Here is a 17327-nt window from a genome sequence, read left to right on the forward strand (position 1 = left end):
TGGACAAAAGCAGCCGTATTTTCTATACGGCTGCTTAGTAAATCAGGAACCACCATTCTTTTAAATGGTGATTTCTGTCGTATCCTATCGATGGTGTAGACATTCGTATTTGTAAATACAAATACGAATGTTCCATCCCTAGGACTACGAATTGTTGTATTTTGGGGATAGAAAATCCCGAAAATACAAATTCGTAAAAAAAAGGTGTATTTCTCCCTACGAATACACCTTTTTTCTACGAATCCATTTTGGTAAATTTCCCCCGATGTGTCACACGAGAACAATGAAGGGGACTATACACTGTCATATTCCTGCTTTCTGTATTGTTCCAGTGACACTTAGGGGTAGATTTATTAATCTTGGTGAAGTGATAGTGTCTAGTTTTTATCACCGGCCAATCGGCTCCTATCTGTCATTTTTTAAATCAAGAGCGAGATTCAGCAAGCTAAAAATGCCGTAAAAAAAACAGTTTTCGGGTTTTTACCGCATTTTCATATGCAGCAAAGCCCCATTGCTGGGGCTTCGCTGCGGGGGGTTACGCCAGTTCCTATTTGGCGTAACCCCATGGAAGCCTATGGGCTTCCCTTCACGTCCTCCGCCGCCCCGCGCGCCCCCGCCGATCTGCGCCGCACCCCCCTCACCTGTGTCCGGGCAGCCTCCTGCTGTGCTGCCTGGACCAGTGATTTCCTCCTGCCTGCACCACTTCTGAGTGCAGGGAGGAGGAACCGGAGCCCTTATAGCTGTGTAAGGGTTCAGGCAGGGAGGGGGGGACCCGGTGCACATCGCCGGGCATCGCTTTTGCGGTAATAATCGCATATGTTACTGCATATGCGATTATTAACTATGCGAATGCCGGCGATGTGCACCGGGGATTTTTGGTGAATCTCGCCCCAAGTCTGTAACTTCACAGTTAGGAGCTGATTGGCCGGTGATAAAAAACAGACTTTTTATCACTTCACCGAGCTTAATAAATCTGCCCCTTAATTCTGCCCTTAAACAAGCGTGTTTCTGCAATACATATTTTAAGGACACAATTGACTAATAAATAGACCCCTAAGAATACTTATTGGAGTTTGCTGGGCAATATGGCGGGGTCTCTGGTGAAGCAAAGGATGGTACATCTGCTAACCAGAATTGGGCAGATCAGTGGTGTCACTTGCGTATGAATGAGGCAAATGATTGCACCAACAGGCACAAATTATGTTTTGTCTTGTGTGACCAGATGATGTAAGATTCTGGCTGTATTACTCTATACCATCCAATTTTTTTAGGTGCAATTGAATTTAAAATGTTATATCACAAAAAAGTGACACATATTAAAAACACACTTGGGCAGATGTATGAACCAGCTCGGGGAAGCCGATAGACATTACCGCTGGGCATAATGGCTCTCCTTATCGGCTTGCTGGGGGTTAATACAGTACATCAGCCAATAACGGGAGCCCGCTTCTCCTCCTGATGCAGGAGACGAGGGACCTGTTATTTGAGAAGCATGGGGGGGGGGAGTACATCTGCCCCACTGTTCCTTGACTCTAATTATTAATATAGGCAGTATTTTAAGGGAAATGCACATGTGTTAGAATAAATGAAGATGGTGGTCTAAAAATAGATGCAAACTAACATATATTATAAAATATTGGGTTTCGTCCATGTGTATGTTTAGTTGTGTTCACATAAGATCTAGTGTAGATGCAGACTGGTTTTCTGTAGTCAGTGCCATGGACAGAGAAGGGCATGCACACTGCGACATGTGCTATATGGACAGATAGACACATATCAGAGTATTGTGGGTCTGTAGCTTTCTGTGATTTGTAAATTAACCCTTTACTTATAATGGATTCTGTACTATGATATGCCCCATGCTTCGCGCCCTGAACCTTGCTAACCGATTGTATGTGGATCTATTCGTTCAGCCCCACCTGCAGTGACCTACGCAGTGCACCCCAGCTGGTTGCCTCAGATGTTCATCTGCGGGCGTGGATATTTCCATACACTGTATATCATTCTACTACACGAGCATCCGCTTTCCTATAACTGCTTTGTGCCCTTGTATGGCTCACCTCCCACAGTGTAAACTTCGTAGACTCCCCAACATGGCTGCCTCATCTGAGACACTTGTTGATGGGATGGAAAAATACATGGACCTGACTGTCTTATTGGGAACCTACTCTACACAGCAATCACCCATTTTGTGTAATTTATTCTACGGGTAAAGTAAGATAACCTGCGCTCCAAACAAAGGGTGCAGCCCTGACACAAACAATAGTCACCACACTATCACAATATAGATACACAGGCTCATTTATGGTACGGAGTAAAATTTACAGAAAAAGAGAAATAATTTAATACTTTTTTAGATGGTCTACACTATGAGAAGTGTATTTTTTTTGTGTTTTCTTTGAGTTATAAATACTCCTGAAGGACATTTCAACTGTCAAAAAAAGAAAGAGAAAAAGGGACATTTACATCAACTTTATACCCTAAGTGGGAGCGCCTTATCCTTATTTTGTTTGTGTTATTCTACGGGTAACCTATTCCACCCAGGGTAATCCTACACAGTGCACCTAAGATGGCTTCTTCCCCTGGTACCTTGTTAGGGTGGAATACACAACTGATGGATAGCGGTAGCCATCAGGGATGTTGGATTGCAGCACCTTTGGCCGGTAGTGATACATGGTGGGAGCAGTCCACTATGACATTCAACTGGTGCTCTGGCAACGCAATTAGCCCTAATGTATTTCAACACAAGGCACTGTGGTGACAACAAAGTGAATATTATCTCCAAGAGCTGCAGAATATGTGTGCACTATATAAATAACTGATGAAAAATAAATAATAAACCATCCCTCTCTTATTCCCACAGCAACTGCAGCAACCGCACATGAACAGGCAGCATCTCCAGCAACAGAGGAATCCTTACACTGTCCAGCAAGTCAATCAGTTTCAAGGTGAGCTGTGAGTGCACACTGCAATGTCACTGAGGGCTGAGGAAGGGACCACACAGTACTCTTCAGTATTGTATTGCTCATTTTATTAGGCAGCCACTAATTATCACCAATGAGGTCACCAAGCAACTTGCATATTTCATACTTGTAAGGATTAATATAGACAATATGGTAAGCAGCCCCTTCCATGTATTATATCATGTTTGTGCACTCATGGCTATTTAAAGTTACTGGGTGCCCCCCTTCTTAAATAGTGCTGGTATCTCACCTACCTCAGGTGGGAGCACTCATTGTAGTCAGACAAATAATAACTCACTTTGTAGTCTTTACTGCTGTTTTATAACTTGGCACATACAAGGCATAGTATATACGGTATTGCACTACAGTGTGTGGCAGGTTTAATTGTTAATGGTAATAAAGTCCAGATACTTATAATTATGGCTGAAGCGCAGAGGTGAAAAAATAGTATCGGGTAGTGCGAATGGGACATGTGGATATACAGTATACATATATATATATATATATATATATATATATGTACAAATAGGCAGACATATCACTAAGTAGTACATCTTACTCATAAGCTGCATACGTCAGGTAAAAAGTCTGGCCCTCTATGCCAATATGGCTTTTCTACAAACCCATATATGCTTACACCATATGTATTTTTACATATTAAATATACTTTGGTGCAATCTTATATAAAATATGTAATAACAGTTTTGGGTAGTACAGTAGTTACATTTTCCAAATCAGATCGAACGAAGATTCAAATTTGTATTTTCTAATATAAAAACATTCTGTAACACATTGTAGATTTTATCACACATTATTTACATATAACAAGATCAGTTTTGTCATTTATTTAGCGTCCTATGGGGGATAGACGCTGTATAATTCTTATTATTACTGTTATTACTTTATTTCATGGTACAAAATCTATTGAGTAACACAGTTCTGTTAGTTTTGTGCATAGCGTGAGTCAAATGCTAGCAAGCATGTGACTTCGCATTGCGTATGCCTAGAACATGAATGCACACAAATGCAAGGTTGCCAATTGTCCAATCTCTATTGCAAATAAATCCTTATGACTGCAGAAGTAGATGGGGTGATCTCATGTAAATCATGTATTATGTAAATGTACTAAGGGCATTTCATACAAATGCAAACACATCCAAATCAGGTATTCTTTGTGGATGGTCAGGTCAGATTGAAATGTATGTATGATGACGGTAGGGTGGCCAATCCTGGGATCGGGATCGGTGGGATCCCGGGATTTGGCCTAAAAAATGTCGGGATTTGAATCCCGCGATTGGACCTTCCAATCCCAGGATCCAGGGAGTAAATGCGCATGCGCATATCTGATGCCGGGCAGCGTCTGAGCGAGTGCTCAGATGCTGCCCAGGAGTTCACGATCCCCGGCCTGCAGTCTGGAGCGGGTATAGGCAGTCCGACCTGCGCAGCATGACCTCTGACCGTCACGCTGCGCAGGCCGTACCGCCCATATCCGCTCCAGAGTGATCCCTCAGCTCTCACAATTGAGTCCTGTGGCAGCTTTGGCCAACCGCCCTCCTGGCGGCTCTGCTGCTGCTGTTGCCGCCATCACCTGCCTGCTCCTGTCTGCCCTGCTCCCACTCCCTACACCCGCTGATGTCTGCCCTGCTCCCGGCCGCCCGCCCACACACCCACCCTCCTATGTAAGTAAATGAATGTGCGGGTCGGCCGGAGTGGGGGGGGACAGGGCTCGTTTTTTGCCCATGCTACCTGCCTAAACTGCTTAGAGATGTCAATCCTGGGATCCTGGGAATCCCGGGATCGAGCATTTTTCTATCCCGATTCCCGGGATTGAAAAAATGCCCGGGATTGGCATTCCTAGATGACGGTAATCAGCATTAGGGAAAGGCTTGCAAATGCTCCCCTAATACTGGCTGACAGTGGCGTAAGTTCATCCCAATTGCCCGGAGGCAAGATAAATATTGGTGCCCCCCAATAGCTCCCCCCAAGATCAGTAAGGTGTCTGTCTCCAGTAAGACAGGTCATGGGTTCTAATACAGGGTGTGACACTTGCAAAAATGATGCTAGGAGGGGGAGTCAGCTACAGAAGTGATAACGACAGCTTTCAATTAACTGGTTCAAGCTGGCAGGGGATGAGAGGTGGTGCCCCCTTGGGAGCAGGAGCCCGGCAGTAGATGACTCCATTGCTTCCCAGAGATACGTCTCTGCTGGCTGATGCTCCCTTTGCGCACAGCCACTGATTACGTCATTGCAGGTAGGTCTAGGCTTTTTATTTAGAGAAACAAGATTTCTTTCTGCCGTATTAATTAGGTTGTCATTGGGCAGTATTCAATGTGAAAGTTCTCCGTGCATGGAGAGCATTTTATTTCGCTCTCCATGCACTCTCCATGTTCCGGAGCCTCCTGCTCCCACTATTCAATGTTTTGAAGACTCGCCGCCACTCGCGGCAGGGAGCTTTCAGGGAGCCGGGACACGGAAGCAGCCAGAGAGATTAAAGTCTCCCTGGCTGCTCCAGAGGACTGTGGAGGGGAGGGGGGCTCTCCGGAACCCAGGCAGCACAGGCTGCCCCCCCCCCCCTATAGCCAGCGGGGGACCCAGTATTCACTGCACCCGATCGTGCATATTAACGATCGGGTGCAGTGAATATATGAATATCTAATGAGCGGCTCGAGCGCTCCGGCGCCCCCTGCTGGCTGCACTGTGTAAAAAAAAAAAATTAAAAAAAATATATTTTTTTTAATTAAATATATATTCATGTGCTATAAGCACATGAATAAAAATAACATGCCCCTTCACAGAAAAAAAAAACTGATTTTTTGACACCAAAATTAAAAAAAAAAACCTTTTAGTTTAAAAGTTCACTTTCCAGCTCTCCATCAAAAGATGGAGAATTTCTACACGGAGAGAGACGGCGAAAATCACTTAGAAAGACGGAGAATATTTCACATTGAATAGGGTTGCTCGCTTTTGGAGAGCAAAATGCTCCGTCCAAGGCGAACAAAGCACAAATTCTCCACAAAACACGGAGAACTTTTCTCATTGAATACTGCCCATAGTAGTTGAGTTGATACCTATTAGTGACTGTGTTTGTTGATCATTAAATAAGGGGTTAATGTATGAAGGGTTATGGTCTTTGTAGATCGACAGTGTCTATGCGTCAAAAGGTCCACAACTAATGGTCAACATGGTTAAAAGGATGACATGGACAAAATGTGGACAGCCAAAGGGTCAACATGTAAAGACATTTGTTTGGTCGACAAAAGTCAACATAAGTTTTTCATTTTTTGGGGTGTTTATGTCAGCATGGACACCATATAAGTGTACAACATCCCCTCAATTCTGACACGGTGCCTCATTGTGCTCAGTTTATTATTATAATCTAACTCTATGTCCTCTCAGAGTGCTGGCCATGCCCCAACATTGGCAAAAATGGCGGCATGGTTCTGTGCCATCGACATATCTGCAAAGCCATGTCTCCTTTACGGGAGGCCATGGCCTCTTTTGGGATCATGTGACTGCCGCCACGCACAGTAGTTCAGCTGAGCAAGGTTGAAATAGACAAACACCTATCCGCATGTCATTATTTATGAGTGACCAGATCTGTACAGAAATTGATGATGCACCTTATGTTCCCATCTCGTTATTTAATGGGTAGAGGAAAGAAACTAGTTGGCCAACTTTAAAATAAACGGCAATGTAATGATTGTCAGAACCATCAATAGTGATAGCCTATGATGCCCAACTGGCTTCTTATACCACAACTGCAGTCAAAAGTTTAAGGTTTATGCATTTTTTTAGACAATATAGTATGTTCCAGTTATGGCTATGTCAGGTGTTCCTGGTATGTGGGAAATAGTGGTGCTTTATCTGCATTTTGTGTGATTTGTATAGAGGAGAATCTGCCAGGTTCTGTACTGTCAGCTCTGTGTACAGGCTGCTAAGATCTCCAGTTCCATCCTAATATAGCATATTGGTCTGCTGAAGAGGATTGCAGTATATTCTCAGGCACTAAATCCACCTTGCAGGGAATTAGAGAGTAATTCATTCTGCTGCATGTTTAACCCATGGGGATATTTATGGAGAGAAAGCAGGCACTACTAAAGTCAGGTGTAAATTGTGTCTGGCAAAGATAAAGCTCAGGCTAAACTATATTGTGTTTCCACAGCCCTCTGAAACTCTGGTTAGCAAATAAAACAAGTCTGCTGTATAGATAAACTTCGGGTTACCCCCACGCTGGCTTAGATATATAGCATTGCAGGAGCAATAACACCTGTGTCTGCTCTGTGTGTAAGTTATCCTGACTTCATGTCAAACGGATTCAGCAATCTGGAAATAGTAAACCCAAGATTGATGCTCCTGACCTCTTAGCTGCCGGAGGGATTACTGCTTAGATCAGGTCTTTCCAGCCACTGGATAATAATAATTCATCATGTCATGATAAAGCCTGTTCCGCTGCCTCTATCATCATGCCACACAGAGAAACTGGGACAGAACTCTCAATCACTGCAGTTCTGTGTCAGACATATCCTCTTCTCGCACGCACTACCAAAATATTAATGGAACTGAATATGAACCCCCTGGGGGTGATTCAGAGGTGGCCGTATTGCAGTAACGGCTGCATCTTTCGGTGCAGCCGCTACTGTGTATTTGTGGTGATGCTGTGCCCAGTGGGCTTGCTATTAAGATGCCCACTGGCTGCAGCATGATTCCATCAATGTGCTTGCACTAATCTGCTGTTCACCATCGACCAGACCATGGCCTTTATTCAGATCTGAAGATCTGATCGCAGTACAAATTTGTTTGGAAAATGTGCACTGCAGGTGGGGCAGATGTCACATGTGCAGAGAGAGTTAGATTTGTGTGAGTTATTTTGTTTCTGTGCAGTGTAAATACTGGTTGCATTATTTTTATTTTATTTTTATTTTCATTATTATTTTTACACTGCAATTTAGATTTCAGTTTCAACACACTCCATCCAAATCTAACTCTCTCTGCACATGTTACATCTGCCCCACCTGCAGTGCACATGGTTTTGCACATTTGCCAAACAAATTTGTACTGCAATCAGATCTGAATAAGGGCCCATGTCTGACATTGCACCTACCTATGGCAGACCTGTGACCATGGCTGCCAGTGTCAGTGCAACTGGCAAAGTACCTGCCAATCAGCTCCAAGTCTTCTACTTTATCTCTCTCCACTGTATAACTCCCCAAGGCTTAGTATACAGTAACTCACCCACTGTGTTTATAGAATAGTGGAGCACCTGAATGTACTGTGGGTTTGGTTGTGTTGTTTAACTCTGTTAACCCTTTGATTCAGTGGCGTAACTAGATACATGTGGGACCCATAGCAAAAGTTTGTAAGGGCCCCTATTTATCACCTGATGCTGAAAAATGTATATAGCACATGATACTTTGACAGTGGGCCCCTCTCAGTTCTGGGCCCCATAGCAGCTGCACCCCCTGCACCTATTGTAGTTACGCCATTGCTTTGAGTGCCAGCATCTCTGTGGGAGATGTGTAAAATATCCGCTAAAAATGCCAGCGTCGCTCACATTTGTTATATAAATTCAAATAAAAATGTAGTGTAAAAAAAACATATTTCCTATATAAGGTAACATTACAGGTCATTACAATGAATACAAATGTTTGCTTGCCAATTTTCACACCTATTTTGACAAATTCCCGTGGCGCTCAAAGGATTAAACATTTGTTTGAATTACTTACATTTTTTTGACAACGAGTATAAGTATACTGTATATAACTACTATCCCAGGGATTTACAGTAGCAGATGCTATGGAACTGCACTTGTTTTACAGCAATCCATACTTGTCACAGAGACACAAGCATATAGATTTTAACTGTTACTATAATGAACAGGGTTAAACATGATTGATTATACATTGGGAGCCCAGCACAGCATGCAATTTTCCTATTATATTGATTTTACTTTCCCCTTTTTCCTGCTCTAGTACAACAATCTTGAACTTCAGTTTGACTTTTTCGAACTGTTATTCAAAATGCAGTGCATTCTTCCACATAGCATTATTGATAGAACATGGATTGGTAGCTAGATAATTACATTTCAATAGTCATGCATTTGCAGAACAATACACTAACGGCTGAGATTTACTAACAATGAACAAACACAATGTTACAAAAATCGACTCAATAAAATGAGGGTATGTTGCAGTCACCAGCATTAGAATAGGTTCTTGTGTACTTTCACGGCTCCCATCGCATGCCATCGCATGCCATATGTAGTGGCATGCGATGCGATGCGATTTTCCCGTATTTTTATGCATTTTTTATTAAATCGCATGCGATCTAATGCGATGCGATGTCATTTTTCACAGAAATTATTGACATGAGTTGACATCATGTAAAATGCACCCCAAATGTCATTTTTCACACTGTACCACCCCCACTATCAACGCCAACCCGAAGCGTGGCGAGCGCAGCGAGCCGGCGAGGGGCGGCGGTACGCGTCCTACGACCTTTTCATACCCCCACTATCCACGTCGGCGTGGAGCTGAGAATAGAAAGTGTGGCGAGCGGACGCGGATACCTTCACAGGTATCCGTGTCCCATCGCGGGCTTCACAGGTATCCGTGTCCCCTCGCGGGGCTCGCTGCGCTCGCCACGCTTCGGGCTCGCCACACTTTCTATTCTCAACTCCACGCCGACGTGGATAGTGGGGGTATGAAAAGATCGTAGGACGCGTACCGCCGCCCCTCGCGGGCTTGCTGCACTCGCCACGCTTCGGGTTGGCGTTGATAGTGGGGGTGGTACAGTGTGAAATATGACATTTGGGGTCAACTCATGTCCATAATTTCTGTGAAATATGACATTGCATCAGATCGCATGCGATGCGATGCGATTTTTCTCTGCACGATGCACATCGTGGGAGCTGTGAAAGTACACAAGTACCTTAGAATATAATTCAGTTTTAGGGCTAGATTCTCTAAGCTTCAAAAGTGATAAAAGGAGAGTGATAAACAGCCAGCCAATCAGCTCCTACCTGCCATGTCACAGACTGTGTTTGAAAAATGTCAGAAAGGAGCTGATTGGCTGGCTGTTTATCACTCTCCATTTTATCACTTTTGAAGCTTACACTTTTGAATCTGCCCCAGGGTCATGGTTTTATCACAACACTGACACTATCTTTAAATCTCTAGAATAAGCTTATGATTCCATCACTAGACTATGGGTGTAGTCTAATGTACAGAATGCTAGTATACTCTAATCACTGTAGTCATGTATACAGCATACAGATTGTTTGAGCTACATGTATTCCTCTGTGTGTGTGCAGATGTCGCTGATTTGTGACAATGGTCTTCTTCTGTGTCTGCAGGATCTCCACAGGACATTGCTGTTGCAAGGAACCAAGCAGCACTCCAGAATATGCGAGCTTCCCGGATGATGGCTCAAAATGCTGGCATGTTGTCTATGGGCCCTTCACAAAATCCAGGCACAATGCCTACAGGCCCTCTGCAACCTGAGATGGGCATGGCTCCATATAGTAACACCTCATCCAGTCAGCCAGGAATGTACAGCATGAACACAGGAGTAACCCAAATGATGCAGCATCCAAACCAAAACAGCATAAACATGGCCCACAGTGCTGTGCAGGGCCCGCGGCAGCCCAGTTCTGGACAGGCATTGGGAATGGTGGGGGGGTTTAGTCAGAATATGCTGGTAAACTCTGTGATGTCCCAGCAACATCAGCAAATGAAAGGACCTGTGGGTCAACCAATGACCAGACCTCAGGCTCCAAGACTTCAAAGCATGATGACATCTTTACCACAAGGTGCTCAGAACTGGCCTCAGCGTGGATTACAAGGGATAAGAACTAGTGGTGAAATGGGGGGTTACAACAATGGAGCAGTGTATACAGTGCAAACGGGGCAGTCGAGGATAAGCAAACAGCATTTCCAGCAAGGGCTCAGCCAAAGTGTTGTTGACAATACTGGCGCAGTAAGGGCCTTAAACCCAGCAATGGGTCGGCAGATGATGCAGTCAATACCGGGACAACAAGCCTCCAACCAGCCCAGACAAATAATGCCTGTCATGAACCCTGGAGTTCCCAGTATGCCAAGTTTTAATCAAGCTCCAACACAGCAACTACCTGGTGTAAACTTTCCTCAGAGCCACCAGAGTCAGGGTTATGACAGAAATCCTAGTCAGGACATGTCATACAGCTATACGGATGCTGGGGCTGGTCCATTTACAGGTCTAGCAGATGGTGCAGACCTAGTAGACTCAATTATGAGCAGGGGGCCTGGAGACGAGTGGATGCAGGAACTTGACGAATTATTCGGAAATCCATAACAAACTCAATAATGAAATACAATTTAAAAAAAAATGATATTATGATAAATGGAAAAGGACGGTACACATGTCCGTGCCTGTTCTGTACAGATGAGCTCAACTGCAGGCAGTTACAGGAATGTCGGGAGGTAAAGCATCTCTGTCAGGGTGACAGTAGCACATCATGCTGTAAGTAGCAGGCTGTGTGGAGAAGGTTGTTCTGTAGTATGCAGCCTCAGATTCCAGAGATAACTGTAGGTGTGATGTGAGCAAGTGTGCTCTGCTCTACAGTGACTGTCCATTATCAGTGGATTCATGTGTTAGATGTGAACAGGCAAGAGTGGCCAAATATTTGCATGACAACCCGAGAGACTGAAATAGATCTGTACCACGGGGGCAGAGATACTTCATATGGAGTAAATTTATTTATTTGTTGTTGCATCATTGTTTGGCTAACCGGCTTAGCCATCAACTATCATGTTTTAAAATGCAGACAGGTAGGCGGCTGAAACAGGTGACGCGGTTTTACATCAGGAAACCAGATAAAATACAGAATTATATTGTATACCCTTCCAATGCCGAAAGAGTTCTGACGTCTGACGGAGCCCTAGGTGTGGAGAGAACAGTAAATATATACATCCCAATTTAGCGATGGAAAAATATACGGCACTGATTGCACTTCATGTCCTGTAAGTGGGGATTACAATTTACTTCTAGATATATTTTTGAAAAACCGACATCTCCTCAGAGAGTCCATATTTTTAGGGGTTCTAACGCATTTCTACTTAACAGATAAGTATTGATCAAACAAAAAAGATAAAATAGAGCAGTTGACCGTATTGCTGCCCACTAAACAGCAATCTTATTTTGTAAATTGAATTGAGTATGAGAACACACATCTATTCTATTCAAAAGACAAAAGTGGAAAAACAACAACAAAAAAACGGGTAATTTCAGTAGAATGTAACTGTCCATTCCTGTCAATCACTGTATCCTAACATTGATATGTATCAGTGCATATGCTTGTACTTCTGCTACACAATCCTGTGCCAAAACATAGCGACAGTGGGCTGCCCACTAACCGTGGTTTAGCAGCATTTTAGCAACAAGAAAAACAGAATGTGACTGGAGTTTCTGTTTCCTTTTGCCCCATATATGTATTACTAAAATAGGGTTGGAGCTAATCTAACTGTTACAAACCTGCATGTTTGCACTGCTGTGTAATGTTAACTCATGTAGCTGAATGGGGCCTACAAATGGGGACGATGGGAGCTTTGTGCTGGGCAATCTAGCATCGCTCAAATCGCTCTGCACAGATTGCTCAGCAGACAGCGATATGTGCTTAGTGACCTGTCACTGTCCATGTTCTCATTACAGAGAACACGGGCGATGACTAGATATGGCAAACATGCTTGAAATATCTAGCCTGGCGATAGTGAAACGTAGGGCTGCATACACACACAGCAATTTGTGCTTAATTTGTGCAACAATCGCTACACGTATAGGCCCCATTAGTCTGGTATATGTCCTCAGCAACGTTTTTTTTAATAATAACATTCTGGGGAGATGTACTATGCTTGGAAGAGGGGTAAAGTGGACAGAGATCATATCAGATTTGTCCGTTAATTTGATTAGTACAAAATCCTGCTGGCGGCACACATGAATTATGCCCAATGTTACAGGCTGTGTTTGAAAGGTTATGGTATAGTGGGTCGACCATGTAATGTTCCACACCTATAAATAATCAACATACCCTAGGTTGACTTTGACAGAAGGTCGACACAAGCATTAGGTCACAATTGACATGGTTGACGCTGAAAAGGTTGATACAAGCTTTTCATGTTTTTGTTGTCTATGTCGACATATGTCAACATGGTATAAGTGTACCGCGTCCCCTGGCATGGCTCGCGACTCCGGGCACAGGGCCTCGCTGTGTTCTGCGCACTATTATAATCTTACTTTTTGCCCACTTGGATGGCAAAGTATGAAGCAAGTCGGTCTAAACTAAAAACATGAAAACCCTTGTTGACATTTTCAGCATCGTCAATGTCGACATGTTGCTTGTGTCAACCTTCTGTCAGCTGTGACCTAGGGTACATCGACTATTTATAGGTGTCGACCTAGTCACTGTCGACCAATACTGGTCGACTTAGTGACTGTCGACTAAGACATTGCCGACCCAGAGATCGCATACCATTTGAAAAACGACAGAAAGTCACTGGACGGTGATTTTTCTCTCTCCAAGGCGTAATACATCTGCTTCCCTAACATGATTTTCCATAAGTGAGGGTGTAGCTGGTCCTCCACACAAAAATATTTCTGCGGCATGATTTTTTTTTTCTCCGATATTTTTTCAGTATCTAACTCCATATTTTTAATTGAGACTGATATATACTGTATTAGTAACGCATTCTCCTAAAATGACGTCAGTATAGAGGTCATCCACCACTAGGTGTTGCTGATGCTATTAGAAGTACACACATCAATGCTTCTGCTAGACAATTCACCTACCTATTAGTGTCCGGTAGACATAAGGACATAATCTGTGGGTAACCTTAGATTGATCTCTGTCATTGTAAAAGCTTTACTCCAAATGCTTCACATTGGGACCAAGTAATATGTAGAGAGATTATGTTCCTTTTTTTTTAACTATGGTGCTGATGTAAATGTTTGAAAAATGGTTATTTGTAAATATCTTTTTACAATAATGCAGATATCACTGGGTCTACTGTCTGTACAAATATATAAATAAAGTCAATATATATATATAATCATATATATATATATATTATATATATGTATAAATACCGTTTGTTTCAAATAGAATATTTTTATTTCTTTCTCTAACTCATCATCAAAGCAGTGGTATTGCACTTCAAACAACTTGTCATTTTATTTTTTTGTATTATGTGTAACTTACGACAACCTTCTCCATTCAAATCAGGTTTTTTATTTCTTTGAGGTTTTTTTTGTTTCCGGTTTTTAGAGTTTCAGATTTTTTTATCGGGTTGTTTCTTGAAATTGTAGATTACTGGGCTGTAGAAAATGGTGATATTGGCATACCACTTTTGATGCAAAATAAAATGTTATCTGAACAGTACGGTGTGTGTGGACTCTGAATAAAGGTATTTTGCATATTTCTTTCCTATTTACTGGCAATCAGCAGTAGTGTAGAATATGTTTCTCCCTAGTACAGATAAATTAGTTTCACTTCGAAGTTTGTTTTTCCCTCCTCTGTCAATAAAATTGTATTCCTACTGTATGAGTTTGATCCTATGGGGCCTGCACACGTCGCTCCTAATGTGGGGACATATCGATAGCGATGCGCGGCCCCACGCATCGCTATCACCCTGGGGATTAATATACAACACGCTTTATCTAGTTAATCGCCGGGGACAGGGCCAGTGTTCTCACGGAGAACACTGGCCCTAATAGATTACTCAGTAGCACGTCACTGTGTAGCTCTGTGTTCTGAGCCATCTAGCATCATTCTGAACGCTCATAGCTATGTGTGTAGGCCCCTTTAATGCCCCCATACACTGGGGTGATATACATCCAATTTGGGAACTTGTCATGCGATTTTGGCAATAAATCGCATTTATGGTGCCCCGATTGCATGTATTTGACACATTGCATCGCACCTACCAGGTCAACCTTACAGCGGGCGAAATCTGTTGCAGGGTCAGCAGGCACGCATGCCGTTGCTAGACCTCTCAGGGCTCGCCTGCTCTCCCTGCTCCCACCCGGTGACAGCAGCAGCCTCAGACAGGATAAGTATCCTCATGAGGCTGCTGCTGATGAGCAGGTTCTACAATGCAGGGGAATTTCCTCTAGTGCTGACTGTGACATTTTCTTCTGTCAGCAGTGAAAACAGCTCTGCATGGTATCATTGCTAAGTAGAAGCAACTACACAATTCCACTAAAATCAAACTTCTTGACAGTTTGAATGCTGAGGAAACTGTTCCTCCTATTTATTGGCAGAGTGTCTATAAGTACGTGCAGTGTGGTTGTCAGACCTCACACTTAGAAGATATAACCAAATGAAGGGTTTATTCAAGTGGCAGGCTTGTAGGTTACAACAGTACTTTAGTAGTTAACTTCAAGCGGTAATACAAACTGGTACATTGGGAACGACAGTCTCTGGTTGTTACTTAGCTGTAGCGTCTTGGCGCGTGCAGGGTCAATGACAGTTTGCTGGTTTACGCTGCGGTATCTCTCCCAGTCTTGCTGCTGCCAATGATGACTGATCTCCCTGTGCTAAGGTCACGCTGGTAACGGGATTACAGCGGGGACTTGCTCCTATGCGCTCTGGTGCACGTGGAGCTACAAACAGCATGGACGGAGTCACATACGCTCTGAGGCACACACTACGCGGGGACTTCCTCACAGGAAAGGGGACGCTGCCAGCAGGGTCAGGGGTCTCTGCCCTGCTATTCGCTTAAGCGAGCTGTCACTCAGGGTGACGTCTAGCTGCGTTAGCTGCAAGGGGACAAGGCAGACTGTGAGCCTTACACTAGACAGTGTATGGAGACAGGCGCTGAGCGCTATAATCTAACACTCCCCCTCGCTCAAGGCTGTCTTCGGCTACATAAAAGAACTTAACACAATGCTTTGTCCTTTTGTGATACCTGTAACCGAAAATATGGTTAGAGAGAAGAGACATTTAGAACATCAAAACTTCAAATCAACATTTTGAACTTAGACAAGTCCACAGTCCTTCACGAACTTAATAAGCAAGTTTGACGACAGTCCTTTTGTAAGCATGTCAGCGACATTCTGTTCACTTGCAATGTATTCAACATCGATGGACTTGTTCTCCACTAGTTCTCTGATGAAGTGGTGTCTTATCGCGATGTGCTTCGACCTTCCATGGTGCTTGGTAGTACAGGAAAGATCTATTGCTCCCCTGTTGTCACATGCGATACTGATAGTCTCTTCTTCATAAAGTAGACCTAACTCACACAAAGTCTCTTTGATCCAGAGTGCTTCTTTTGATGTCTCTGTAAGAGCCATGTATTCGGCCTCAGTTGTTGAGAGAGCAACTGTTGGTTGTTTTCTACTCGCCCAACCAACTGCTGCTCCGGCCAGTGTGAACAGGTAACCGGTGTGGGAACGACGATCATCTTCATCTGCTCCCCAGTCGGCATCGCAGAAGACTTTCAAATTTGAATTGCTTGTCTTGGCGAATTTTAATTTCAAAGAACTTGTACCTTTTAGGTATCTCAGAATCCTCTTCACCGCAATCCAGTGTCGTCTTCCAGGATTTATTGCAAATTGGCTCACCCGACTGACTGCATGAGTGATGTCTGGACGGGTTCCAATACTTGCATACATAAGACTTCCAACCACGTTCTTGTAAGGAACATCTTGCATTTCCTCTGCTTCTTCTTGTGTGGTTGGTGACATACCTTTTGTAATCTTGATGCTTTTGTCAATTGGTGTATTCACTGACTTGGAGTCTGCCATCCCATACTTCAAGATTGTTGCCTCGATGTACATTTGTTGGTCGACTGTGACTGTTCCTTCTTTCAGGTTTTGAACAATTCTCATGCCCAACAGATGATTGGCTGGACCTAAGTCTTTCAACTTGAATCTCTGTTTCAGTTGATCTCTCACACTTGTAATGTGATCTTCGTGACCTGCTATAAGTATATCATCCACATAGACTGCTATAATGAACAACTTTTCTCCCAGAGTTTTGTGATAAAGGCAGTGGTCAGTCTCTGATCTAATAAAATTCATTTCAAGTAGTACTGTGTCCAATTTTATGTACCAGCAACGACCACTCTGCTTCAGGCCGTATATGGATTTCTTCAGAAGACACACTTTCTCTGTCTGAAGTTTATTCTCATCATAATGATCTGGTGATTCCATATAGATTTCTTCAAGTAGCTCTCCATTTAAGAATGCTGAGTCGAAATCTAGTTGGTATAGCAGTAAGTCTTGTAAGGTGGCGACTGCAATTACTAACCTGAGAGTGTTATACCTCGCAACAGGTGAGTATATCTCCCCATAGTCAATTCCGGATCTCTGTGTGTATCCCTTAGCAACAAGACG

The 17327-nt window shown here is 43.4% G+C and overlaps 1 protein-coding gene across 1 annotated transcript in view; it reads left to right on the forward strand.

Moving 5' to 3' along the window:
- The window catches only part of MAML3 (mastermind like transcriptional coactivator 3), a 318874-nt gene extending 304500 nt beyond the window's left edge, over positions 1-14374 (forward strand). Inside the window, exons 4-5 of the mRNA XM_083173445.1 lie at positions 2864-2948; positions 10315-14374. Of these exons, the coding sequence (XP_083029571.1) occupies positions 2864-2948; positions 10315-11291 (1062 nt within the window). The 3' untranslated portion in view covers positions 11292-14374. The remainder of the gene's footprint in view (positions 1-2863; positions 2949-10314) is intronic.
- Positions 14375-17327: the final 2953 nt, after the last annotated feature.

The sequence above is a fragment of the Crinia signifera genome, chromosome 1 (genome assembly GCF_055691185.1).
Source record: "Crinia signifera chromosome 1, ASM5569118v1, whole genome shotgun sequence".
NCBI classification, from domain to species: domain Eukaryota; kingdom Metazoa; phylum Chordata; class Amphibia; order Anura; family Myobatrachidae; genus Crinia; species Crinia signifera.